At 41.9% G+C, this 19,668-nt stretch overlaps 3 protein-coding genes across 3 annotated transcripts; 2 read left to right on the forward strand and 1 right to left on the reverse strand.

Moving 5' to 3' along the window:
• Window positions 1–2,826: 2,826 nt before the first annotated feature.
• crb3a (crumbs homolog 3a) lies at window positions 2,827–6,735 on the forward strand. Its single transcript, XM_083780176.1, has 4 exons — window positions 2,827–3,107; window positions 3,572–3,764; window positions 5,177–5,223; window positions 5,341–6,735. Exons 2-4 carry the CDS (start codon window positions 3,674–3,676, stop codon window positions 5,551–5,553), a joined length of 351 nt encoding a protein of 116 aa, XP_083636302.1. The 5' UTR covers window positions 2,827–3,107; window positions 3,572–3,673; the 3' UTR covers window positions 5,554–6,735.
• Window positions 6,736–9,176: 2,441 nt separating this feature from the next.
• On the reverse strand, window positions 9,177–12,768 carry tubb4bl (tubulin, beta 4B class IVb-like). Its single transcript, XM_083780534.1, has 4 exons — window positions 12,635–12,768; window positions 11,180–11,288; window positions 10,714–10,824; window positions 9,177–10,241 (listed from the first exon to the last, which is right to left on the reverse strand). The coding sequence occupies exons 1-4, from the start codon at window positions 12,689–12,691 to the stop codon at window positions 9,184–9,186; spliced, it is 1,335 nt and encodes a 444-aa protein (XP_083636660.1). The 5' UTR covers window positions 12,692–12,768; the 3' UTR covers window positions 9,177–9,183.
• Window positions 12,769–14,963: 2,195 nt separating this feature from the next.
• Window positions 14,964–18,225, forward strand: LOC310869051 (E3 ubiquitin-protein ligase TRIM35). Its single transcript, XM_083779627.1, has 6 exons — window positions 14,964–15,576; window positions 16,256–16,351; window positions 16,441–16,671; window positions 16,756–16,778; window positions 16,873–16,991; window positions 17,137–18,225. Exons 1-6 carry the CDS (start codon window positions 15,187–15,189, stop codon window positions 17,673–17,675), a joined length of 1,398 nt encoding a protein of 465 aa, XP_083635753.1. The 5' UTR covers window positions 14,964–15,186; the 3' UTR covers window positions 17,676–18,225.
• The last annotated feature ends 1,443 nt before the right edge of the window (window positions 18,226–19,668 follow it).

Genomic DNA, 19,668 nt, shown 5'->3' on the forward strand with positions numbered 1-19,668 from the left:
GTGGGGGGCAAATAAGGGCTTGTATGGGGGACCAATAAGGGCTTGTGTGGGCGGCCAATAAGTGCCATTGGCCCTTGGCTTCAAGACGAACATTTGACAAGTAATGATAAATTCCACTATCATAATGTCAGTCAGTTTTAGTTTCAGACTAATGAGAACATATTGCTTATTTTACTGTCCAATAGTGATGCACCGAATATTAGTCCGCAGAAAATATTCGGCAGAAAATGGCTAAATATGCATTTTCGGCCTATTCGGTTTCGGCCCAAATAGGCAGAAAATATATCACCGAATAGTGTATGCAATTAATGCATTCAAAAGAGCTGAATAAATGTTTTATGGATCCATAATAGTGATTATTATTTAAGTTAAGTTTTGCCATAACCATAATATAACATTTGTAGAATCAAACTCAGGTTAATGGGTTAAGTGAGGATACTAAAACAGCGATATTCAGTTACACTTCATACCAATGATACTGTGTGGGTGTAGGTATGTTAAGTGATAACCACTTTCAACATGGCATTATAGGCAAAAGCTTTCTAAATCTTTAAAATTTTCCAAACATCTACAAGCTTGTAGGTCAACAATCTTTGCTATTTGTTGTACAACAAAGTATTTATAGTGCTTAAGTGGCATTCTGGACTAGACCTGTCTGGCTGGAAACATTGTGGTTGCAAGGACTGCATTTCTGACCTTTCAGATACAGGACTGTGTCACAGTCATTACCCGGTGATTGAGAGATTATTTATTCTGTACTTACTCTGTATAAACATACTATTTTAACTAGTGATGCCCTGAATATTCAGCCGCAGAAAATGTTCGGTTTCGGCCCGAATAGGCAGAAAATATATCACCGAATAGTGTATGCAATTAATGCATTCAAAAGGGCTGAATAAATGTTTTATGGACCCATAATAGTGATTATTATTTAAGTTAAGTTTTGCCATAATCATTTATTTTAAATAAATCAGGTAGCTTTAAGGTACGGCCATGACAGCAATGGTAGGAAAAAATATGTATAATATTAATCATATTCGGATATTCTGTATTCGGTTTTCGGCCAACTGTTTCCTATATTCGGTATTCGGTTTCGGCCAAGAATTTCAATTTCGGTGCATCCCTATACTGTCCAATGACATGAAATGGCACAAGACAAGGACTCCACAAAAAGACCAACCCCAAAAATCGGCGCGCGCTATGCGCACACACATGTGCCCTTTTCTGGAGTTTGAGCCCCTGCCCCCCCCCCCCAGTGCTCTCTGCACGGCCCTGCACCCTGGTGAGTTGTCTGTCTTGTTACCGTGGAGAATATAATGCCTCCACTCCTAGCCTACATTCCAACTAGTGCTTGTCAGGGTAGGCCCGTGGGGGGTCCCCAGTTCAAAGATTATTGACACGGCCGGAAAATGTTGGGAACTGCACTGAGAGAATTAATTGACATTCACATTGTTGTTGGGACGAATTAACCCCCACGAGGGCCCCTGGGCCGGTGATATTTGCAAGGCCCTCATAGTGCGTGTGTGTGCGTGTTTTTATCATCTTTTTAACCTAAATTGAACAAAATCAACAGCCAATGAAGGGCCCCAGGAGCCCTTTTCAGGGTGTCAAACCTAGTACCTCACGGTCTAATCCCCGAAGGGCCCCTGAGAGCCAAGGGCCCCTGGGCCACGGCCCCACTGGCCCAATGGCTAATTTATCCCTAGACTATACTTGAACTTTGACTGATACTGTACAAGGACAACTCAATGTAACTGTTCATGTTCTATAGTGCCATGCCTTTCAGCGTTTCATGACAAATGAAAACAGCAACCAGCTAATTCAAGTGATAACACAAACATTACCTTTTGGTCTAGATTAGAAATAATTCTCAGCTCAACTATCCATTATAGCATACTCGTTTGCTGGGGCTCCTGGCTCCACCATATGCATAATATGGGGACATATTTTTAAATAGAAACACTGATTGTGCGAATTTAATCTTTTGATTGTAACCTGTGTTACCTGTGCCCGTTTAGTCATGGTCCACAGCCACAGGCCTGTGCTGAGGCTATTCTTAATTCTTCTCTGAAAACAGTAAAACATGTCATTGTTTTAGTCTTTTTGACCATCGTCAGGTCACCCTTTTCTTTGCCACTTTGTGCCTGTAAAACTGAGATTAGATGCGGATTAGAGACCACTGGACCAGCTACCCGCCGCATTCATCCTTGAACTATTTCAGGAATGCTGTCGTTTTCAAATAGAAAGAAATGTAATGTCTGACGGGGGCGCTGTTTCACAGCCTATCGATACCTTCTGGTAAAACTTTGGTAAGGTCTGCAGGTTGTTCCACCAGAGTCCAGTAGTAGGCTAAACGAAAAGGTGAGTGAAAATATATGAGGGATATATATAGGGCTATGTTTTGTTATGTTTTATTGAATCTAAACTCAATATTTGTAAATAGCCTAGCACTTAGCTTAAGCAGGCCCAGAGGATTTTTACCAGTTTTTTTTATTTTTCATCATGGAGGTGGACTATTTCTATTTTAGGCAGTAAATGAACACTTCTTGTAAAGAGAGAGGAGTGGGGACTGTCGAGATGTGGGGGAGAATACAGATCACGCACAGGGCAGGGGGGGAAATCCTTTGATGCGCAAAGGCGCGCAAACAATGGAGCGTCTGTGTTTAAAGCCGCAACAGGTTGATACTGTGCTGCCACTGCAGGTACACTGTAACATGAAACTGAGTCACGTGATCATCAGCGACGATTTGGAGAGTAGAGGGAAAAAACTGTTTTACATAGAAACCAACCAACAGGTAGCCTAGTCGAGAGAGAGAGAGACAGAGAGAGTCTAACCGATGCATAGTAGACCATATACCAGCACTGGAGCCAGTATTGTAGAATATTAAGTGATTAAAATCAGAGGTGGTTTTAATCAGTGGGCGTCTGGACTCTAGACTATAGCTGTTCCGATCTGCTGGATTAGGTTTTATGAATAGCCTACATTTCTTATTTTATGACCTGCACAGTTTCATCCTGACAAGGTGAGGCGGAAGCGACTATCATGGTTTTCATTCGTGACTGAGGAGTCCGTTCCCGATCACCTACCTGAAGACAACGTACGTGAGGTATGTATAGCTGGATGTTCATCCCTTTCGCTATTCCTATTGGGCTGTAGCCTATATTTATTTATCGTGACTTTCTATATCATAATGAAACATGATTATAGGTTATATGCGCCTGCTGAATCGAACGACCTATAATTGAAGTAGGCTAAGCTTTATTCACTTGAATTGTGTTGGTCTATTAATAGCTTATTACACTGTCTGCCACATAACTAGTGTTTGCAGTCTCTCCAATTGAAGGAAGTTATGATTCAACATCAGGCTACATGACTGCAGTCTGCATCACATTGCTTTTGTTCCGTTGTTGACAATGCTCAATGTCAGATTAGAAGAATAATGAAAGAATATAGCCTATATAGGCCTGATTATACCACTTGTACTGAGTTCATTATGTTACCCTGTATACATATTTTAAATGGTTGTGGTCTGATAATATGTGCCCTCTCTCTGCTCTCTCCTCAAAAGAGCCTTTGGCAAATGTTTATCCCGACAAAATGGGTCCAGGTTGATGCTCAAGAGGCCCTACATGCCAGTCTACCTACACTAGGCGCACCTAGTTAAGGGTAGAGATGGCAGCACTTCCAGATATAATGACGATGAGGCCAGATCTTGTGGTCGGGGGCATCTTACTGCTGGTTCTGGGCACTAATCCTGTCTGGGGTGAGTCAGTTACCACCCTTCATTCCCACACTCCCACACAAAACCTTCTGACCAGACATTGACACACACACACACACACACACACACACACACACACACACACACACACACACACACACACACACACACACACACACACACACACACACACACACACACACACACACACACACACTGCACACACAACATATTACATATACATACCACAGTTGCTGTTTTTATCCTGATACAAATATAACATGCATTTGCAGAGATGATCTGAAACATGCAGATGCTTGTAAACATACAACTGAAGATTTTGAACAAAGGAATGTGTCTCTCTCTTTCCTGGCATAATGTCTTGACTCTATGTTTCCTTTACCAATTATACATGCACCATGAAGTCCTTTTCAGACGTGGAAAGAATGTTTTTTGCCTTTTAACACAGTATATATATATTTTTATTATTATAACAAGTTTTTATAACACTTGTTGTGGTGCTGTTGTAAATTGAGTTTAGCAGGATTTATTAGATTATTATAGACATACTTAGGATTTTGAGTAGAAACTACCCCCTCCCTCAACCCATGTTTTTATCAAGGTGTACTTTTGTCCTTGAGAACTGTTTACAATTTGCCTGGTGAATGATTGACTGGGTTAGAAAATCCTCAGTGGGCTTAAAAAATAAAAACTTTTTTCCATGGAGCTCCGACTTGAAGTAATCCTATAACACATTTTGAGTTTGAGTTATCTTTTTCTGATTGTTGACATATATAGACTATAGTCAAGTACAGGCTGTGCTTGACTATAGTGGCAAGCACGGCCTGTACTACCATGACTATAGTGGCAAGTCCTTCTCCCCCTCCATTCTTCATTCTCCAAGTAGTAAAGTTGTTACTGTGTAGTTCAGTGATGTCACTGAGTGATCACATGGCTGGTCATGGAGAATGTAGCTGGCAAAAGAATGGCTCTGACTGGACTTAACTTACTACATTATGTGCAGTACTGCTACACTGCAGCAGTATACTGCACATAATACATATCTGGTTGATTTATTGCATTTGTTTATCAAATAAGCATTTTGATCCAATAGTTTAACCACATGAACCCGAGTGTCCCTATTGTGGGGCGAACTATGCTGTTTTGCAACGGAACACGCAATGAGCTTGTAGATCAGCTATTTTCGGTAGAGGAAAATAGTAGCATATATAGCCCTATGACCCACTGGTCAACCAAGTGTATACTGTACATGATTATGTGAACACCGTTAGCAGGAAGACAGATTATGTATCATAGTGCAGATTGGATAAGTCTTTTTCTGACTGTTTGCAGTTGCAGAGTTTGACATATGTATCCCAGTGTAAATGGCCTGGGAAAAAAGTTATATACAGTATATTCCTACTCAGCGCTGATCCGTTTTTTACTCTTCACAGGAAATAGTAACACTACTATAAATGTCGGAGCTCCTAATAACAGCACGGTGAGTGGAAAATTACATTCCAATATTCTGTCAATAAGATCAGACATTATTATTATTATTATTTATGTTTTTTATGTGGTTTTTTGTCTTGTTTTTTCACATATTTCTTTTCTCCAGGGACCTAATAATATAGCGGCTATTGTGGTCCCTACAGTGACACTGGGCGTGCTGGCCATCGTGTCAGCTGTTCTCGCCTGGCTCTTCTGCGTGGTGAAGAAGAAACGGCAGACAGAGGGGACGTACAGGCCCAGCGCTGAGGAACAGTCTGGAACACGTGGTGTGGAAACACCCGATGCACTCAAACTGCCCAAGGAGGAAAGACTTATTTGAGTTGTTGTGCCTTTAGATTCTATCAAATATTTTATATTTGATCAGGCCCTGGGCGTGTGGGAACTAGTTTTTTCTCCTGAACTGGATATTGGTGGAATATCCCAGAGGAATAAGGGACATTTATTTGACCTTCAACTGCATCCCTTCTCGATGAGGGCCATGATGAAAGCACTGGAATACCTTAAAGTGTCACATGTATAATGACTTGTTACAATTCAAGGAAGGTCTGGACAATTCTTCTGCACTAAATGTACAAAAAAAGAAGAAGTAAGAGCTGCAGTATTTCATCACCACAGATGATCATCTTTTAACATTTCATTACATTTTCAAATCAAATAACCCTATCATGCCTTAACGGTTAATACAGTCTAATCTTAATACATTTTCTGTCAATACCGGCTAATATTTATATGACACACAAGCACATGCTAACATAAGTTCATGTGTTTATGATTCTGGTCTCCATGCAAGCTTTGTTTGCGAGAAAAATATTAGTGATCGTCTGGAATAATTTCACGGCAAAACTTACTATGTATGTATCTGTACCATTATCCTGTTACCTCAAACTCATTTCTTTCTATCAAGAGTCCACGATGAGTCCATTTTGTATCAAACTTTTTGCATCATATCTGGCCTTAGAGGCAAAAAGCAACTCTTCTTCATAACTCTTGATTTTAGATACATCTGCTTTAGCAAACATTTCAAGCAAGTTTGAATGATTGTTTACATAATTATATTACATATGCATATATTTAAATTCATTATAATTGTAATAATTTAAAGTCACATCATTTCTAATTTTACGTCAGATCTACCTGTGCATTGCGCATTGTTATGTGTTATTTTACAAGGCACAGCATTTTTTGTAAATCTCACTGAATGTCTGTAGGATAGCTTTCAAATTGTAAAGTCAACTCATAATTTCTTAGACTCTCCAGTTCTCGACCAGTTCTCCTCCGAAAATATGACATTGGCCAATCAAAATGAGTTTATTTTTTACATTAAACATTATGTCAACCTAATGTCATATAAATGATGGGAGTGACTGAACATTAAATTATTTTTCTTCTGAATAGAGCTAATGAAAAGAGACCATACCACAACCTCAATCTGGTGAAGTCATATTGATTCACTAACACAAACATTCAGAAGAAATGGGAAAGGTCACTGAGAGTTCATGACTTACTCAACACTTTGCAGCAGTGAGGCAGGTGGTATGCAAAGTACGCAAAGTATGCAAAGTATGCAAAGTAAATGAAAGTACTTTTTCTGAGGATATGTACTTTACTTGCGAACGTTTGCCTGCTTACATTTTTACTCCACTCTAATACATTTCCCCATGACCTTCACAGTACTTGTTACATTAGTAACAAAAATAGGGTGCAAGGCAAGCTATTAATGCGGTCTGCATGTTCAGCCTGCTGGCCAGTATGTTATTGCTACCAAGGAAGAGGGCAGCAGAAAATGCAGCAATCATCACGCATGGCCATTATCTAAGAGATACTGTATAATTTATGTATGTTCAAATTCATGGAAGTGACAAATTCTTATGGGCTTCGTCACTTCGTGTTGTTGCTGGCTTGCTGCCATGAGGGGATGAAATTCCAACATTCTCAAACTAATCAAAATCTGACTAAAAAGCGAGGCAAATTTCATTAAAAAAAAAGCATTTTTGTTAATGAGTGTCCCACTGACTCCCACACTGACAAAGGCTGGAGAGCCGAAACAATTGTTGTAACTACAGTATGGCATATGGAGGAATAAAAGTTAAGAAACTTTGATCATGTGCGACTCTTCGCCTGTCGTTGTCTATAATCATTTTGATACTGAATTTCTTGCAGACTTTTGGTGGTATTCTAATAGAAGAGTTTCAGCTTTACCAGACATTTTCGAATGAGACTTATATCTCTGCCTTTAACCCATTCATTCTGACCTGAGATCAGATTCATACGAGGTTTCCGCCGGACACACACTGGTCTGATGAACCCATTCTGACCTGAGATCAGATTCTAAAAATGTCAGTCGCTCTTCGATTTTTCAAAAATAGCAGACCTACAAGCTCGTATCGCGCCACTCGGTGGCGCGATATGAGCTTGTAGATCTGCTATTTTTCAATAGCTAAAGCATAACATGATGCCAACACCAAAATGGGTGCCCGGTCAGAATGGATTAAGTGTGGCTTTCAGGTACTTTTCCCACCACTGTATAAAGGGTGCCTGGTGGAGCACTTCAAATTTCTTATCTCACATATATATAGCAGGTCACATAATCTAATTAGTTTGAACTGACCCATTAGCTGATTGAACACCTACTCAAATGTGTTAATAAATTAATCTACAACATTTTAATAATATATAGTTGGACAAGTTATTGACTCAGATCTGAATAAATAAAATATAAACTGTGAGACATGCCAATACAATGATAAATGATGGTCTTGAGGCTTATGCGACTAATATATGTTGAATGAAGCAAAGTGTGAATGAAAAAGAAAGTGACTTGTGAGGCTACTTGACAGATAACTCACAAGACCACGTGTTATACCAGCCGAAGAAATAAAGCCTATTTATATGCACTGGGAAAAAAACAGCAAGACTTTATTTATTACGGGAGGCATTGTCTCAGATCGGCCATTCTAGAATCAGTGGGTTCCTGGTTATATTCCGGGTGTTATTGTAAGTGTCCTCGAGCAAGACATGGAACCCCTAACTGCTCCTGATGAGCAAGTTGGTGCATTGTCTTGCATGGTTTTCTCTGCCATCAATGTGTGTGTGTGTGTGTGTGTGTGTGTGTGTGTGTGTGTGTGTGTGTGTGTGTGTGTGTGCGTGTGTGTGCGTGTGTGTGTGTGTGCGTGTGTGCGAATGGGTGAATGTAATGCACATTGTAAAGCACTTTGGTAAATGCACCATTTAAGAAGTTAAGTCTTTAGTGAATAACATGCCATACTGAGAAAAGTTGACCTGACACAACATACCACTCATCATTTTAGCTTTGCAGAATTGTTATCTATATCAAATCTATGGATGAAGACCACAAATGGGTTGCAGGGCTACAAATTCATAGGCACGCACAGAGCTAGTAATTTACTAATCCTAGGATCTGCAGGTGACTGAGATTTATTTCTAAAGGTTTTTGAGGCTCCACAAGGTTACAAACTTCTGCTTTTAGATGCCTCATATTGCCTAATATTCTTGCCTTTTCATTATATGTACAATATCTGTAAATACTGCTTATACCTCGAACATACTGTTATACAGAGGAACTGCTTATGGCTGCCCCCTAGTAATCGTCAAAGGAATGGCATTCAAAAAGAATGCTGCAACATGCCAATGGCCCACGAATGAATAAAACAAACACTGAGGCAGAAATGGCAATGAGAAACGTCATTTTTAATCCTTCTCTAATTTCAAGGCTTCACAGTTAAAATCACTTGCTTTTGAATATAGAGGAAAGGACATAATGCAGTGCATTCACAACAGAAGAACAAGAACCCAATTGTTTTAAATGAAAAACCTCACTCGTTATCAGTAACACTAGCGTTATAATGAGCGAGGGTTACACCCTTCGTTTCAAAGACAAACGCAATGGACCTGGGAATTGGCTAAAGGAGCGGAGAGACCTGCATGGGTTTCATTTAGCCTCCTCCTCTCCCTCCTCCTCGAACTCGCCCTCCTCGGTGGTGGCGTCCTGGTACTGCTGGTACTCTGACACCAGGTCATTCATGTTGCTCTCAGCCTCGGTGAACTCCATCTCGTCCATGCCCTCTCCGGTGTACCAGTGGAGGAAGGCCTTGCGGCGGAACATGGCGGTGAACTGCTCTGAGATGCGCTTGAACAGCTCCTGGATGGCCGTGCTGTTGCCGATGAAGGTGGCGGCCATCTTGAGGCCGCGTGGCGGGATGTCGCAGACGGCCGTTTTCACGTTGTTGGGGATCCACTCCACGAAGTAACTGCTGTTCTTGTTCTGCACGTTGAGCATCTGCTCGTCCACCTCCTTCATGGACATGCGGCCGCGGAACACGGCCGCCACCGTCAGGTAGCGGCCGTGGCGCGGGTCGCATGCGGCCATCATGTTCTTGGCGTCGAACATCTGCTGGGTGAGCTCGGGCACCGACAGGGCGCGGTACTGCTGGCTTCCTCTGCTGGTGAGCGGGGCGAAGCCCGGCATGAAGAAGTGCAGGCGGGGGAAGGGCACCATGTTGACGGCCAGCTTGCGGAGGTCGGCATTGAGCTGCCCGGGGAAGCGCAGGCACGTGGTCACCCCGCTCATGGTGGCGGACACCAGGTGGTTGAGGTCGCCGTACGTGGGCGTGGTGAGCTTGAGCGTGCGAAAGCAGATGTCGTAGAGGGCCTCGTTGTCTATGCAGTAGGTCTCGTCCGTGTTCTCGACCAGCTGGTGGACGGAGAGCGTGGCGTTGTAGGGCTCCACCACGGTGTCGGACACCTTGGGTGAGGGCACCACGCTGAAGGTGTTCATGATGCGGTCGGGGTACTCCTCACGGATCTTGCTGATGAGCAGGGTGCCCATGCCGGAGCCGGTGCCTCCGCCCAGGGAGTGGGTCAGCTGGAAGCCCTGGAGGCAGTCGCAGCTCTCTGCCTCTTTCCTTACCACGTCCAGGACAGAGTCCACCAGCTCAGCGCCCTCCGTGTAGTGACCCTTGGCCCAGTTGTTGCCGGCACCGCTCTGGCCTGTACGTACAGCAGAGATCCAACACTCAATGAGTTGACCGGTCATCATATAACCAGTCAAATCCTCCTGAGTGTTTATTTAACTCTGAGAGCGCACACATGTTTTGTTATTTAATTTACTACAAAAATAATCTTTCAAAAGATAAAGAAAAATCTTGACATTTTCAACATTTCTCAAGCGAATTTCATGTATTTCAAACAATACGAAAAAATAAAATAAGAAGTAGTGAAAAATTTTCACTAGTTTGGGTCCCAGGGAGACATCAAAATTCTCTTTTGGGTCTCGAGCTAAAAGGTTTGGGAACCCAAGAGGACCCAGGTCTGGTTTCACACTCTCAGAGTTAAATAAACACACAGGATTTTACAGTGTACCCAACAGAAAAATGATCATAAAGAGGGTCTGTGTGTGTTCAGTCTCTGAGTCTCAAGTTTCAGCTGATGGTTCCTGTCATGCTGAATTCTCCAGACTTACCAAAGACAAAGTTGTCAGGCCTGAAGATCTGACCGAAGGGGCCGGACCTGACCGAGTCCATGGTGCCGGGCTCCAGGTCCACAAGGATAGCACGAGGGACATACTTTCCACCTGAAGTGGATGAGAAATTGATCATCAGTGGTGTTTTCTTCTCCAAATCGGACAACTTACAACTTAATGTTGTAATTGTGACACACACACACACACACACACACACACACACACACACACACACACACACACACACACACACACACACACACACACACACACACACCATACTCAGCCATGTGTGACAGTATAAACTATGATGAATTGAACAATGTGGACCCTGTTGTAAACAAGTGTAATGCTTAATTGGGTCGTCCACTCACAGTTAACAGTCTTTGTATTGAGTTTGTGCTTGAAATGTACTGTAAATTCTGCAAACTGTTAATAAATATTTCAATCAATCAATCAATCAAACCTGAGGCCTCGTTGTAGTAGACACTGATCCTGTCTAGCTGCAGGTCGCTGTCTCCAACGTAGGAACCGGTGGGATCAATACCATGTTCATCACTGATCACCTCCCAGAACTGACACACGGAAATGTGAAACAGGATGGAGAATATGGGACAGATTTATTATACTTTGAGCAAGGTTTACCGGCAGAAGGAGAAGGCTAATAATGCACATGCAAATCAATGAAAAGCGGATGAGGATGAGTCACGCTCCTGGGGTAATGTAGCTGTGGAAATCTAGCCTATTCGATAAACTACCAACTTAGAATATAGGTCATTTGGACACTCATATCAGACCTAAATATAGTACATCTCAGGGTTAAATAGGTCACCAGCTATATGGAGGGGGATGGGTGAGTAGATACTAGGGATGCACCGATCCGGCTTTTTGGCATTCGATACCGATTTCGATACATGGGGGTCCAGTATCTGCCGATACAGAGTACCGATCCGATACCCCCCACAAAGAAACGTAATAACCTATTAAGCTGTATGCCTCACTGTGTGGAGTCTGGAATCATTATTTTGTGTAAGGCAACATCAAGGCTTGACTTAAACATTACTTTCCCAACTTTGTAAAACAAAATGTAACAAACACAGATATAAATGCACTGAATTATTTATTAAATAACTGTGCAACAATTAGACCAGGTTAATGTGTGCGCAGGCTAGCCTGGCTGCATTCCACATGTTATACTGTCAATACTACACTGCTGTGTCACAGAGGAGGTAGAGTTGTTTTCATACTGTAATTACACAAAATTATCGGATCGGATCGGATAATGGATCGGCCACCGATCCGATACCCGATCTAGAATTTTAGCCTGGATCGGCGCCGATCTCCGATACGAGTATCGGATCGGTGCATCCCTAGTAGATACCCATCATGCCATTGTCACAATGATGAGCTAATTGCACATAACATCTGCAAAAATGGATAGCAGATATTTGATATGGTATTTGACATGCAACTTTGCTATAATGTTCACATTTCAATGAATGGACACATGTGGCTAGTCGTAGCCCTATAATGGCTGATATGGATGATGCAATAGTCTGCACATTTCATGCAATATCAGCCATTCTGGGCTATATATAGGGCTAGCCTATATAGTCGTTGCGTAATCCATGCAAAATTGTAGTTGCACGTGATTTTACAAGCACAGATTCGGGCTGCAGAAAAACTAAATCATGCGAACTGTACGTCTCCTTTAATCATATTGCAATGTTTGCACGACTGCTTGAAGAACGACGTGACATCTGATCTGTATTCTGTAGGTGTCTAGCTAGTAGATACCGTAATTCAAGATGAATGACTGCTTTCACCGTGAAAAGGGCCCCTACATCGAATCCTATTCCTAAAAGGCTGCAGCCAGTTATTCATTGATTACAAAGCTAATAGAATGAATGTGATTGCATACCTTGGCTCCGATCTGGTTTCCGCACTGGCCAGCTTGCAAATGCAAAATTTCGCGCATTTTGGATAACTGGAAAGTGGATGTGTTAATCAGAAATCTAATCGAGGCTGAGAGCGTCAACTGCCTGCTTGCTGCTTGATGTCCAAGATGCGCCGCCACTGTTGCCAAATTTGTGTGTGTTGTGAAATAAGCAACAAAGAAGCGACTAGGCTACATGAGTACCTAAAATCTACATGATACGTTGGCGATTTTTAAAGGTATTTTAAAAGGAAAAGTTGAGCGATATGAAGGTCTGAGAATACGTTAATTCGGGCGCATGCAAATGTTTGAGAATTGGTTTTAAATAGCGAAAGATAATTCCAAGATAGCTTATAATAAACAAACATGGCAACACGGTGCACCGCCTCTCAGACAGACGTCGACTGGGCCGAGCTGGTGGTGCAACTTGACGTCATCCCCATGGTAACCAAAGACTGGAGGAGAGAAGGGAGGGGCTGACGCTCGTGGAGATGGAGGAGAGGATAAGGATTGGTGCCGATGCAGCACGCAGCACCCACTGCTATAGCGGCCTACTGTACACACCAGTGTGGTCATCAAACAATTTCAAGGCAATGTTTGATCTGGCGGACCCACATCAAAGACTTTGCACTTTGTGTTCACAAATCCACAAATGAATGGCAGTGAGTGACAGTCCATGTAGTAGTGGAAGCAAGCATTCATTAATTTAAGGACGGGTAGCTAAAACTATAGCTCTTTTACTCATCGTTTATTTTTGGATTGCCGGTATAGATATTCAAAGGTTACTTACTTGACATACTATGTCCCATTTCTGGATATGCCACCAACCAGACATTGCGACAACATCCCTATATGGTTCTAGCTGTTTTTATTATTATTATTATTATTATTATTATTATTATTATTATTATTATTATTATTATTATTTTCTTTTTCTTAAAGAACTTAAAGAGCCTTTGTGTATGTCCTTATTTGTTTGTTCTGTGTTACTTGAAAACGAGTTTCTGCAACTCCAGGGGCTAGAAATAAAATTCAAACTACTTTATTAATCCCAAAAACTTGTTTGGAGCAGCATGTAGAACTACGAATACAGTGACACACAACAATATACAAACAAACATGTATGGCAAGAAACTAATGGTGGAATAAAATTATATTTTATATTGAAGCACATTGTTGTCTACGCCTGTACACGATAATATATGGCTTGACTTGACAATATATAAAGTATAAAACATTAAAAGGTAAATTAAAAAGGAGAATGAATAAAAAACAATAGAGCATTTAATCACTTAAAGCCCAGGATCCTAAAAAATAGAAGATCGACAAGCTCACAACGCGTTGCAGCGTGACGCGTTGTGAGCGAAAGATTTCCCCAAACAACAGTGAAAGCTTTTCCACACACACAACAACAGAAAACAGGAAAGACACTATAGTACCATATGGGGTATATAAGTGGTGAAAAGTCATATTGTTGAGAGGATTTAGAATGCATGGAGACAATAGTTTTGCAAGCAGCCCCGTGTAACATAACAACACCCTGATGGCAACAGAGATTGCAGTTTTCTGGATGATATCAATCAATCAATCAGCTATATTGTCACAACAAGCTACAGGTGAAAGTGGGGTGAAACTTGTTTATACAGGATTTCACGTTTGCAGTACAAGGAATAAAAGAGCATTAGAAGGAAAGAATGGAAAATAAAAAAGAACACAAAAAGCATGAAAAAATATGCAGCTAGCAAAAATAATATGCATTCTTTCATATAAAAGTCTTAAATCACATGGAAGGTCTTTACTTATTTTGTATTTGTTTATTTAGATGGGTCACTGCATATGAACAATTATCATCAATGTCATTGTGTGAGTGTGTGTGTGTGTGTGTGTGTGTGTGTGTGTGTGTGTGTGTGTGTGTGTGTGTGTGTGTGTGTGTGTGTGTGTGTGTGTGTGTGTGTGTGTGTGTGTGTGTGTGTGTGTGTGTGTGTGTGTGAGCCGCGCGTGTGCGTGCGTGCGTGTGGGAAGGGGTGTGCATGAAAAAGTTATGTAAATAGTAAATATTGGGACTGACAGGCTAGCCTGAGCGACACACCCTAATTTGCTCCACTTAGGCTAGGGTGTCAGCCTTGAGCTGTTTATTCATACAGAGACATCTATATCCTGCATCAATATATTCCAAACATGCAACAGGTTACTAACCTGCAGTTTTAAGTTATTCAGCCCTCAACCAATAAGGCTTTACTTCCTGCTTCCCAGGGGCATGCAATGCTGCCTCACACACAGCTCTTTAGTTTGGAAATATACTCCCACAGAAGGCAGACACAGAAAGCACTATTGACTCGCGTCAAGAACAATGGAAGGCCGGCCGGAGCTTTCCCATTATGCTAGTTAGAGACTAATAGAGAACAAATAGTGCTTTACTGAGAGTGCTAAATCACTCTCATATCTTTCACAAAGGAATGTAACAAAGTTAAAGCCTGAGGACTTTAATCTCTGGAGTGACTCTGTCGTATACATGCCGAGTTGGAGTAGATCACATCATGTCTCTACCAGAAGAGGATCTTTCATGTCCAATATGCTACGACATCTTCACGGACCCCGTTTTGCTGTCGTGCAGCCACAGCTTCTGCCGAAGCTGTGTGAAACGCTGCTGGGAAGCCTCAAGCGTGCGTGACTGCCCGGTATGCAGGAAGAAAGCCTCGCGGTCCTGTCCGCCGTCCAACCTGGCTCTGAAGAACCTCTGCGAGGCCCACGTGAAGAACAGAAGACTCAGCGTGGGAAAGGAGGTCATCGTCTGTGACCTCCACGGGGAGCAGTTCAAGCTCTTCTGTCTGGTGGACAGGCAGCCCATCTGTGTGGTGTGCCAATCTTCTAAACTGCACAAGAACCACGACTGTGCTCCCATAGAAGAGACAACGCTGGACTGCAAAGTAAGGAAGCTCATCGTGATATTGTGGGGGGGCACGCATTAGTCCGAAGTCCCGTTAGTCCGACATATGTGGCCGGTTAAGACTCACTTGTGGCTTCTGCGTGCGGTTAGGGTTAGAGGTGGGGGTTAGGGTTAGGGTTAGGGTTAGGGTTAGAGGTGGGGGTTAGGGTTAGAGGTGGGGGTTAGGGTTAGGGTTAGGGTTAGAGGTGGGGGTTAGTAATGTCGGATTATTGTGACTGGGAGTGTTGCTAATATGACGCAGACAAACTAACACAGACTATCTTCCGTAGATTCAGAACTTGAAAAACCATAAGGCGTAGGCCTGAAGGCTGGAATCCAGTCTGTCAGGTATATGTACAGTATGCGTACTGTATGTACAGTATGTGAAAGTATCTTCAGGAATATTGGTGCTGATTATAACTATATGCTTATGATGAGGCTTGGCTATACTATACCCATGAATGATTTTCATTGTCCCCCTAGGGGTCTTTACTTTGTGCACCTCCTATTTCCATCTAGCTACTACTGTATACCAAACATTTGCTGGAAATAGCAGATGTGCAAGCTCATAATGTGTCACGATGCAACGTGTTGTGACATTGTAGATCTGCTAATTCTGCCAAACGTTCAAACTTCACCTATTAGGGTTCATGTGGTTAATATCATGCATTTAATTTCAGGAAGAACTCACTACAACCCTGGAGAACCTCAAAGATCAACAAAAGAAACTCATTAGAATACAAGAGAACTCTGGAGCCATTCTCAGTCACATAAAGGTATCTTTTTAAAGATCATGTCTTATACATTAAAATGCTAAAAGCAAAAATGTATCTCAGTCGCATTGAATAACTTCCCACTCCCTTAGAACCAGGCACAGGAAACACAGGGATTAATCAAGAACCAATTTGAGCAACTCCACCAAGCTCTCTACAATGAAGAGTCAGTCAAAATAGCTGCCCTGAAAATGGAAGCAGAGGAGAAGATCACAGCAATGAAGGACAAGATGTCAGAGACTGCGGCAGAGATGCTGTCTCTCACCGAAACCATCCAAACCCTGGAAGAGAAGCTGAGAGCCGATGACATGATCTATATGCAGGTTAGCGCTGCGGACTAGTTACACAAACCTCACAATTACTGTTCAAACTATCTTTCCAACTTGACAGTCTCTCTACTTTTGCAGAACTTCAAAGCCACACTTGAGAGGTATGTCATTTTCTATTAATCTTCTTAAAATCTGATATTGTATATGTCATTGAGGAAAAAACATTTCAGTGCAGAATGAATTGTCATTATACAGAGGCAACAGCATGAAACATGGCTCTGAGAATATGCCCGGGGCACTGATCGACGTGTCAAAGCATCTATGCAACCTCAAGTATAGAATCTGGGAGAAACTGCACGACCATGTTCAGTACAGTGAGTACACGTATAGCCCAAGAGGTGATACTTATAGTAATGTATTCAGTAAATTGGTTAAAATAGTAACATGATAACACAAACCCCTCTTCCCCTCGTATGTGCAAACTAAAGTATGCTCTTTGACCGTCTCCCTCTCCTTTAGCGCCCTTGACATTGGACCCAAATACAGCACACCCATGCCTCATCCTGTCCCATGACCTCACGTCCCTCCATTACTCCAGCCAGCCCCTCTGTTTCCCCAACAATCCAGAGCGCTTCCATGTCAGCGCCGAGGTGGTAGGCACGACCGCCCTGGGTTCAGGAAGTCACCGCTGGATTGTGGAAACGGGAAACAACCATGATTGGCTCCTAGGCGTGGCCTCTGCGTCCGCCCCGAGGGACCTGGAGGTCTCTGCCCGACCTGAGAATGGCTTCTGGACACTGTGTTTACGAGACGGAGAGCTCAGAGCCATGACCTCCCCGCCGACGCCCCTGGCAGTGGCGAGGAAACCCTGCCGAGTCAAAGTGAAGCTGGATTATGACAAGGGGACGGTGGCATTTTTGGACTCTGCCGATGATTCTGTCCTTTATTCATTTACACACAAGTTCACAGAGACATTGCTTCCATATTTTTATACTCAAAGCACGTATCCACTAAAAATCCTCCCGGAGAATGTGTTTGTCACGAGGTTGCATAGATGAGAGGATGACTATAGGGGCCAAGAATAAACCCTTGAGGCCCCCGGGCCGGTCATCAATGTTTTTTAGTCCAAGGATCTCTTAGCTGAGAGAGGGATGAAGTAGGGACCCCCACTACATATTGGATTCATGTAAAATGTGTGACATTTCATTCAGACATTCAATCATGCACTTAAACCCTGCATACTTTGTAAACCTGACCTTTGGTTCTGTACTTGATCTGGTCTGTTTCCCTGTACACCAAACATCTTCGCAGGAACTAGCCGATCTACAGATTTGTAGATCTGCTATTTTCGGTTCCCCCCAGAATAGGGATGCAACGGTTCAAGTGGTTAATGTAAAAAAATATATAAAGTCCTTATCATACAGTACATGGACCCCCCCCCCCCCCCCCCCCTCATGCAGTGAGTCTGAGGACCCCTTAAGGGTCCCAGACCCCCTGTTGAAGACTGTTTGAGTGGTTAAGCGATGTAGCGTTGTCTTTCTACCATGTTGAATTCATATTGTACACATGATGGCGCCCTAGTACTTCCGAATTTAGATCCAATGGTGGCTGGTGTGATGTTGTCCATTGATGTTGGTTATTGTTGGATTATTGTTGGATCTCAGTGGATGATTCAAATTATTATTTTATTGAAAATATATCAGTCATGTATGTTCTAGTGGACCATAGACAAAAGCTACGTTTTGTTTTGTTGGTTTTATCATATTTTATTCGCAATTTTAATGTTCTCTCAACCTCAGTATTGGAAAAAAAATCCAATTTTGTATTTGCTTTATTACGTATGTAAGTGTAATTAAATGACGAATAAAATACAAAAGATAATTTTATACTCTTACACCTTTTGCAGTGCCATGCATTTTGTATCCTTGTTGTTGGTCAGCATGTGCATAAGATATTTAAATCTTTGTGACTTTATGCAGATGGTGCTACCTGTATGTTGGAAGATGGGGTGGTGTTATTCTCCTCCTTTTTGGTACACCGTACACAAAGAGCACCTTTTGACACAGATCTGACTGGGAGGAAGGGCAGTTTCTAGACAGGTAAATGAGTGGCTGAAAGCTGCTGCTGAATAAACATTAGCACTATATATACGTGTGTATTTTGTTGTATTTATTGACTTGTTATCATTAGTAGCTGCCTCTGGACTACAGGTTACAGGTCATGACAGCTGTGTAACATTTGCAAGGTCCTTCATAACAACTGTTTATAATTCATAATAACTTGTTTATTGCCATTTTCATATTACAACACATGTTCATTTTCTCTTTTTAAGTGTAAAAACAAAATAAGAAGCACAAGCACATAGGCTACATACTGTACATGCACGCACATATACACACACACATATGTATGTATGTATATATATATATATATATATATATATATATATATATATATACATATACACACACACACACACACACACAGTCACACACACACACACACACACACACACACACACACACACACACACACACACACACACACACACACACACACACACACACACACACACACACACACACACACACACACACATATATATCTTCAGAAATAATGAAACAAGAAAAGAAAGAAAACAAAAAACACAAAAATAAATACAGATAAAGATAATTAGAAAAGTAATAATGTTAAAGGTATATTCAGTGATTTCACTTAATTCAAATATCACTTATTTTTTTGTTTTGTTGTGATAATCCTCCCTACTATAGAGTGTGCTGACCATATAAGGAGTTCCTCCCTGTCCCCAGTTAACCCCTGGGGGTCAAAAAACCTTAGGTTTCGTTTTTGACTCTCTATCCTGATTGGACGAAAGGCTAAAAAAAACCTAAGGTTTTATATACCATTAATGTTTTGTTTCTTCAACAGAAACTGAGATAATGTGTGACCCATGGTGTGTACCATTTGTGATCACTGTACTCTTAGTAGTTACACTGTATATTCTTTAAGAACACATGCAATATAACTGACTGTTACTATATGACTATATAC

This window comes from Protomyctophum parallelum (genome assembly GCF_964188405.1).
Source record: "Protomyctophum parallelum genome assembly, chromosome: 13".
Taxonomy (NCBI): domain Eukaryota; kingdom Metazoa; phylum Chordata; class Actinopteri; order Myctophiformes; family Myctophidae; genus Protomyctophum; species Protomyctophum parallelum.

Excerpts from the sequence above, each read along its gene's own strand:
- tubb4bl (XM_083780534.1), bottom strand. The coding sequence starts at position 12,691 with ATGCGCGAAATTTTGCATTTGCAAGCTGGCCAGTGCGGAAACCAGATC. Across the intron at positions 11,289-12,634 it reads GAAACCAGATCGGAGCCAAG|TTCTGGGAGGTGATCAGTGA; the intron begins GTATGCAATCAC and ends TCCGTGTGTCAG. Across the intron at positions 10,825-11,179 it reads CTACTACAACGAGGCCTCAG|GTGGAAAGTATGTCCCTCGT; the intron begins GTTTGATTGATT and ends CATCCACTTCAG.
- crb3a (XM_083780176.1), top strand. The coding sequence starts at position 3,674 with ATGGCAGCACTTCCAGATATAATGACGATGAGGCCAGATCTTGTGGTC. Across the intron at positions 3,765-5,176 it reads GGGCACTAATCCTGTCTGGG|GAAATAGTAACACTACTATA; the intron begins GTGAGTCAGTTA and ends TACTCTTCACAG. Across the intron at positions 5,224-5,340 it reads GAGCTCCTAATAACAGCACG|GGACCTAATAATATAGCGGC; the intron begins GTGAGTGGAAAA and ends TCTTTTCTCCAG.
- LOC310869051 (XM_083779627.1), top strand. The coding sequence starts at position 15,187 with ATGTCTCTACCAGAAGAGGATCTTTCATGTCCAATATGCTACGACATC. Across the intron at positions 16,672-16,755 it reads ATGACATGATCTATATGCAG|AACTTCAAAGCCACACTTGA; the intron begins GTTAGCGCTGCG and ends CTACTTTTGCAG. Across the intron at positions 16,779-16,872 it reads TTCAAAGCCACACTTGAGAG|AGGCAACAGCATGAAACATG; the intron begins GTATGTCATTTT and ends GTCATTATACAG.